Source organism: Trachymyrmex septentrionalis, unplaced genomic scaffold (genome assembly GCF_001594115.1).
Source record: "Trachymyrmex septentrionalis isolate Tsep2-gDNA-1 unplaced genomic scaffold, Tsep1.0 scaffold80, whole genome shotgun sequence".
NCBI classification, from domain to species: Eukaryota; Metazoa; Arthropoda; class Insecta; order Hymenoptera; family Formicidae; genus Trachymyrmex; species Trachymyrmex septentrionalis.
The window spans coordinates 2,595,220-2,602,740 of NW_017305988.1; the positions used below are offsets into that span (position 1 = coordinate 2,595,220).

Genomic DNA, 7,521 nt, shown 5'->3' on the forward strand with positions numbered 1-7,521 from the left:
AAAGGAAAACAAACTGAATATTCACGTTTATTGAAGCACGTATACATTCAGAATGATATATATTATTCAAAAGCATGAATCATATGTATAAAAGTATAAAATTCACAAAAGCACATTGTAAGATAGAAATTGAAAGAGTAAATGCTGCATAGACTGAGTACGCGAATAGTTCAGGGTGCGGTCTACTTGGTACTACAAATGCTTTGAAGTATTTAACTGACCAATCAGGAGAAGAAAGAATTTTTACCAATTCACCAATAAAGAAAATGCTTCGAAACATTTGTAGCATCAAGCGGACCGTAGCCTCAGACTAGATTATCGTAATGACCATACGTAATAACACCACAAGTCGCTTTAAAGTATTTAAATTGCGTCACGTTGTGCTGAATAGTTGAGTCATTGAACACAGAGTCGAAACGAAAAGCGATCCATCTACCGTTTGTTGGTCATTTCTGGCCAGACCTGATTTTCAATCCATTCCAAGAAGGAATATACCGCTGTGTAAACTCCCGGTATAGATCCTCCGCAACTTTGCCCAAAAGCCGTGATTCCCACAACGCTATGACTAGATCCAATGAACATCAATAAGGGTCCGCCACTATCTCCGTGACAAGCGTCCGACCTTCTTGTAACGTTAGTATCCAATACGCACAGCATATTGTCGTCCAAACCGCGGGGTAATTTGCCAAAATCGTTAAACGATTTCGCGCATGATTCTCTGTCTACGAGACTAGAAATTGGAGTAGAATTTAAATCGTAATAGTACATCTTATCATTGTTTCATCATTTAAAGATACAAAGGTGTTTAAAAAAAGTTATTTAGTATTTATATTGTACATACTAATATTGAGTAAAGAAGCCTCGGTGAACATAGGTCGAAAGCTCAATCGTTTTTCAGGTACAAACAATTTTGTAGAAACAGTTAAGTTTCCGACTTATGTTCGATAAGCTATTTTACTCACAAGGAGAGGCTACGCTCTGCTCTTCACCGATTTTGAACAAACTTGCAGCAATGTTAGAGGAACCTACCAAATGAACACCTGTAAAGTCATTCCCGCTAATGGAGCTGAAAGAAGCCGAGTAATGAGTATTTAAAAATATATCAAAAAATCTGAAAGCAGTCTAATCTCTCGGAAAGTATGCATTTTTGAGAAAAATGTCTTAGACAAAAATGGTAGGGTTCAATAAGATGTATTTACTGGCTTTATTGGTTTGACCTTGAGAGGCATCGTCAACCTTGACTTGACCTTAACGATGTCACGCGGCTTTACACGTGTTCATTTGGTAGGCTGCTCTAACATTGCTGCAAGTTTGATCGAAATCGGTGAAAAGCAGAGCGTAGTCTCTCCTTGATCAGTATGATGTGTACAATATTGCGCTCGTCTTAGCGCCGAGACATTACCGTGTCTCCAGATATAAATGCTGAATAGTTTTTCTTAAACATCCAGTATAACAGATACGCAAGAATATATTTTGTCAACCGTTAAAATTATGTTAACTAATTTGTTAACTAACTTTGACTGTGTTATACAAATCGGATTTTTCTAATCGATAAATTATAATTTGAACGAAAGATGATTTCATGTTTTATCTTATGTAATAATGCTACTTGTCAGATAACATCACAAAGGTACTGGCTTAAGAGTTAAATAAGAAATTCGATTTTTTAGTAAAAAAAAGTTTCAGTAAATATACGTTTGAAAATATTCTCTAGAGAGTTGTTACTAAGAAATGTTACGTATTACGCTTGTATTCTCACCTGAGACCTGGTGTCTTCATTAATTTGGTACTGCCATCTTCGTCGAAGCTGGTAGCACCCCAACCAATCACAATAAACGTTACGTTCGATTGTACATTCATGGAATCTAAAGATTTCGTTTGGATACAAATCGGTCGTACGTTATTCTCCATACGTACGGGCGTACTTAATTTCAGAATAGCCACATCGTTGTAATTCACGCTGCGCTTGTATTGCGGATGCGGTATTACGTTGCTTATGGGAATTCGTTGTGCATTCCCAACGCTCTTCAGATCTTCGCTGCCGACTCTCACCTGTAGGAAAGCAAAGAAGAGTTATAATCCTTAAACGGATCGGTAAAATATGATTTGATTTGACGAAGAAAACGTTTTATGTTTATTTTGTTGGTAAAATCGATCGAAGGAAAATGGAATGTTAAATAAAAAAAATTTGTTTCTATATTTGCAGAAAATCTAGTATCTGTAATATTTATACGGTAGTTTGTTACTATTTTACTTATATACACTTTTAGACGAAAATTGAAAAATCTTTTCGCACGATTAAAGTATTTTATGTGAATCTAGTCTTTCCCATTTTTCCTTTTTCTCTCCATATAAGATATAACAAATCACTTTCGCCCGAATCGATCCGACGCAAATATTTGGATATGGTCAGTGAATCACGACCTTGAACTTGGAGCTCGCTTCGTTACTTACCTCTACTGGTACTTTCTCCTGTATATTACTGACGCAGTGAGCAGCGGTCAGTACGTATTGCGAGGAAATTAACGTGCCACCACAGTTGTACTTGATAGCTTCCGAATTGTCATCGTCCTTGTCTTCGTTCTCGTATCCCAAGGCGACCATGTACGGGAATTCCCCGCGCTCGGTTTGAGTACCGCCGAATATGTTGAACTGCACCTCAGCCGTGTTCCTCTTCTCTTTACTGTTGGTCTCGATCTCGTTCTCGTATTCGCGACATGCTAAAAATCCAGATACGACGACGCGCGTTAAAGATCTTTTGCATTCTAAATCATATAATCACATAATCGATCGACTGGTTAACGCGCAACCGACTAAGTCCGGATCTATGAATCCGCGTCGTAATCGTCACTGTAAAGTCAAGATTATTACGTCACCGTGCGCGTCTTCATCTCAAGGTCGTTTGTTATTTAAATTTTCCAAGATTCTCGGAAACGATGCAATTTACGCACGTGTTAACGACGTAAAATATTGAAACAATGATAAAGATGATAAACCTCAAAATAATTCGTCGTGCTGACGTTTGAATGGATGCAAATGTTTTGGGAATACTTAAAATTATAATATGTTATTGCTACGTAGATATAAGTAACAAAACACATTAAATATTAAGCATAGATATGTCGCATTTTGTGGAAGAAATGGAAAGGAAGAAAATAAGAGACTGTTGTCAAAAAATTATAGCTGCCTGAAAAAGCTGTTTCTGAAAAAAAAAAGAATGTTTAATCAACAGCGTATCTTTCGGAATGTAATCATTCGTTGATCGATTTTCTCATTGTTCATCTCTTTGCTTAATTTTCTCGAGCTAAAAAAATATCTCACGATTGAATAGCACAGTAATTTTTAAATCCGGATAATAGATTTTACTTTGCGGGAACGTATCCTGAATGTAGAAATCGTGACAGAAATTGAGCGCGACACATATTACGAAAAAAAGGAACGAATTAATTTTGATGAAATTTAAAAAGAATAATTATAAAGCGTAATTTTTTTCAATCAGCACGAAGTTTACTGCATCTAAAAAGTTATCGCATTCTTCAACTTTTGGATTAATATGAAACGCCTATTTTAAAGAAACAAATAACAATATTTCGTTAATTAAAGTGATATTATACCTATCTCTGCTGGTCGAAGTCCTATCTTATCCGTAATATTAAACTGACAACAAACGATTTCGATGAAATTCTGGAAACCACAACGACCTTTCGAATCCGAGTTTCTTCTACCGTCCTTCACCTCTTGTAATCTAGATGGACATTCGTATATCTTTTTGCACATTCCCTTTTCGCCATCTTCTGTTCTGCAGTAACTACCTTCTGTATCAAATAAAACGAGATTATTTCGATTTCAGGTTATATTTTGTTGGTATTATTTCGTAAAGAATCGTAGGCAAAGGCCCATAAAAGAAAAGATCAGCTTGGTCATTACAACTAATCTTATGCACGCCCGTATTTTTACTCATGAGACCGACAATAATTTTTTTCTCATGAGATTACACTTACACACTATTTTTTAATGATAGTATTTATTTGCGCAACACAATGTGCATACAATCATTACCTTCAACAACTAGAAGGCTAAAAGAAAATATTACACTTCTCTTCCTCTCTCATTATATAAAAATATTTCTTTTTTATATCACTTTTAACTTAAACTTTTACCACGAAATTATTTAACTTAAACAAGTTCATCCGAAATTCAGATTTAAATTTTATATATTCCGGGAAAATTATAAAATTATATACTACCGCATAAAAGTTTCAGCACACTCTCCATTTAAATTTATTATATACTTTAACTAAAATTAGAAAAAGAGAACTGATTTCTCTTCAATTCAAGCTTAATTTCCTTTTAATAACAGAAAGCAGACTTGATATTTTGTGATTAATAAATTTTTCAAATATCTTAATTAAAGATTTATGTTTAATCTAGCACTTAATTTCTATGAGACTACGTGTATTGTTTCTATTTTCTCATTGTAAATCATCACGATATTCAAATGTTTTGTCAATGTTTAACGCAAAATTTGAAATTGATATTTTTTTTCGATATACATGATATTCATCTACTTGAGAAAACCTACAATTTCCATTTAAATTCCGTTATAATTATTTTTCGGCAATTCGCCACTTTTGAATACTTTCATGAACGATTATATTATAATTTTATATTTTATACATGAAAAATGAAATTGTTAAAGCAATAACAGAATAACATAAGACGTGTTGAAACTTTTGAGCGGTTGTGTATATTGAAAGGCTTTAAAGCATACACAAAAATTAATCATTTTTGTTTTCTATGATACATAAAATATATTAGTTTTATCTTTAATTAGAAATATTTTTATCTTTCTATATATAGATTTCGAACAAATTTCATCATACCTATATTTAATGAAAATGTTTTTCTTATGCTTACATAAAAGAGCAATAGACCATTAATAACGTGAAAAAGTATGGATATGCAACGATTTTTGTCGATCTTTCGTTTAAATTAATCACGTCTGTATATTGCGTCGCTCTGCGGCGCACTGATAGTACTAAAAATCTTATTATCAGTATTTGGTAGTCCCGGGGAAAAACAGCGGGGAAAAACTATAATTATAAAAATTTCATATCCAGGCATTAATAATTTCCCAACGATTGTGAACAAGGAAAATAGTTTCATAAATTGAGTTTTAGGAAAACGAACAAATATTAAAATTATATTTTTTTTATTGATATATCAATTTAAACTCTAATGTAAAATTTAATTATAAAAATATGTAATGTTGATTTTTAGAAGTTTACTCTCTATTTTCTCGAAAGAAAAATAACTTATAGAAACAGTTATCAAAATTAAAATCAAGTTATGGATAATATCTCTAACATATAAATCTTAGAAAGTAAAGAAGAACTTAATAGGTACTGAACGTAAACATATTCAATTTATTTCAATATTGCGCATATTAATATTATTGGAAAGTGTATATGTTATTACATAATGCTGGGAATGAATCACATTATTTTTATAATAGAGAATAAGTTCATAATAATAGATAATAAATAAGCGTGTGTAAATGCGATAACGATTCACCTCGAACTCCATTCTGTAACGTTTATCTAATCATAGCTTTGTAAGCAGATCAATATATTTTGCAAAGATCGCTTCAATTTATTATTAAATTGAATTATTCATAGGTCTTTCTGTAATGCATTAAAAACGCAATTATCAAATTGATCTGTTAACTCTCGCATGAGTTGTTTTTATCACATTTTACTCGTAATTATAACGGTAGATAATAATATAATAATTCAAGAAATTGTTATATATTATATATTTTTTTATATTATATTATATGTCTTTATATATTACATATATTTATATATTAATTACACGTACAAAAAAAACCTTAGATGCAATTTCTTGGAGAAATGTAAGAAAGAAAAATAATGTTTCAAATAGAAATGTTTAAATACTCTTATTAATTAAGAGTTAAAATACTCTTATTAATTCATTCCTCAGACACTTAATATATTTAAAATATTTACATATTTTATACCGTAAAGTTCCTCTTCTATTGGTAAACCATGCGTAAAAAACTTGAATAATAGGATGATAAGAATTGAGAAAGACAAACTGTAGCCCATTTTCATCACACGATGATTTATAACGTTGTACACTTGACTTGGCTAAAAAAAGTTCACATATATATGTTACATTTATATTTTACATACATTTATATTTTATTTCAAAGAAAAATTTAGTTATAACTTTTAAATTTAGATTTTAGAAATTTAATTATAACACATATATATACATATATATGTGTATGTATATATATATATATATGTATGAATATATAATTTATATTTTTAAATAGTGACATTTCCTATTTTATACGATGTTATTGAGACGTAGATTTATAAAAATGTAACAATTAAAAAATTTGCTAATTAATTTAGAAAATAAAAAGAAAAATAATTCGAAAATGTAACTATAAATACATATTTAAAGTTTCAAATTTAATTACAAACTTTATATATATTTTTGACAATAATAAATAATTAATCGATTCTTACGGAAGAAATTTTTTAACTTGTATCTTGCAAATCAAAATTGGTTCACTCTCCAAATAGATCACTTATTTTTAAAGATATTCGAAAAAATATTTTCTTCTTGAAGCATCGATTAATAATACAAGTAAAAAAGGCACTTACAACACGTTGCCCGCAGCTCGAGGCTCGAGGCTGCTCGAGACTCGACTGGATTCGACACTCGACTCGACACTCGACTGACGACTACTGACGACTGACGCCACGCGACGCGAATGTGATCCGGTATAGTCATCACAGAAATGGGGTAGAAATGACGTAGAAACACTGACGCCCGTATGGCAGCTTTGATCATTATCGTATATTGCGCGCAACGCGCTGTATAAATCACGTAATGTTCCGCGAATGTCGCGCATGTGGTTTGCCCGATTCGTAATTATTTCGCTGTTCCGTACATTGTATGTATATATATGTACGTACATGCATGTACGTACAGTGTTACGCATATATCAAGTGCATGCACTCGATCGAGCTTATTCTCCTGTAATTTGAAACATCGGAGTAGAATTTCAAATTACTCAGCGTGTTTAAAAACGATCTTATATAAATTAAAATTGTATCTTCTTTCTTGAAGAGGTTATACTTGTAAAATAAAATACATCTTAAATACATTAAGGAATATTATTTTTCATTTTTTAATTCTTTATTTATATCATTCATTAGCTATTGTATATAATTCGATAAAGAAAATAAAAACAAATGCCGCGTTTAGAAGAACGTTTGTATTGCAACTGTTAGAAGTTTTCTCTTCACTGACTAGATTATAGATCTAAAATTTTAGATCTAAAAGTATAATCCAATTAGCGCGAAAAAAACTTACAACAATTGCAAAACATTCTACTGAACGTAGCCAATGTACAAATTAATATTTATTTTTGTAAAAGAAAAATTGAAAAAAATATTACAATGAAATAATTGAACTTTTTCG

At 31.4% G+C, this 7,521-nt stretch overlaps 1 protein-coding gene across 2 annotated transcripts; it reads right to left on the reverse strand.

The window, feature by feature from the left end:
* Positions 1–107: 107 nt before the first annotated feature.
* Positions 108–6,770, reverse strand: LOC108754722 (serine protease snake-like). Of its 2 annotated transcripts, none has more exons than XM_018497246.1 (6): positions 6,561–6,770; positions 6,041–6,170; positions 3,615–3,815; positions 2,455–2,720; positions 1,760–2,052; positions 108–730 (listed from the first exon to the last, which is right to left on the reverse strand). In XM_018497246.1, exons 2-6 carry the CDS (start codon positions 6,132–6,134, stop codon positions 433–435), a joined length of 1,152 nt encoding a protein of 383 aa, XP_018352748.1. In that variant the 5' UTR covers positions 6,135–6,170; positions 6,561–6,770; the 3' UTR covers positions 108–432. The 2 variants fall into 2 exon arrangements, with proteins under 2 accessions (XP_018352748.1, XP_018352747.1); XM_018497245.1 differs by having other exon boundaries at positions 6,699–6,765.
* Positions 6,771–7,521: the final 751 nt, after the last annotated feature.

What these genes read in the sequence shown, in the direction of transcription:
- LOC108754722 (XM_018497246.1), bottom strand. Translation starts at nt 6,134, where the DNA reads ATGAAAATGGGCTACAGTTTGTCTTTCTCAATTCTTATCATCCTATTA. An exon ending in AATAGAAGAGGAACTTTACG is followed by an intron (nt 3,816 to 6,040) that starts GTATAAAATATG and finishes TATTTGATACAG; the next exon opens with AAGGTAGTTACTGCAGAACA. An exon ending in AGGAGAAAGTACCAGTAGAG is followed by an intron (nt 2,053 to 2,454) that starts GTAAGTAACGAA and finishes GCTTTCCTACAG; the next exon opens with GTGAGAGTCGGCAGCGAAGA.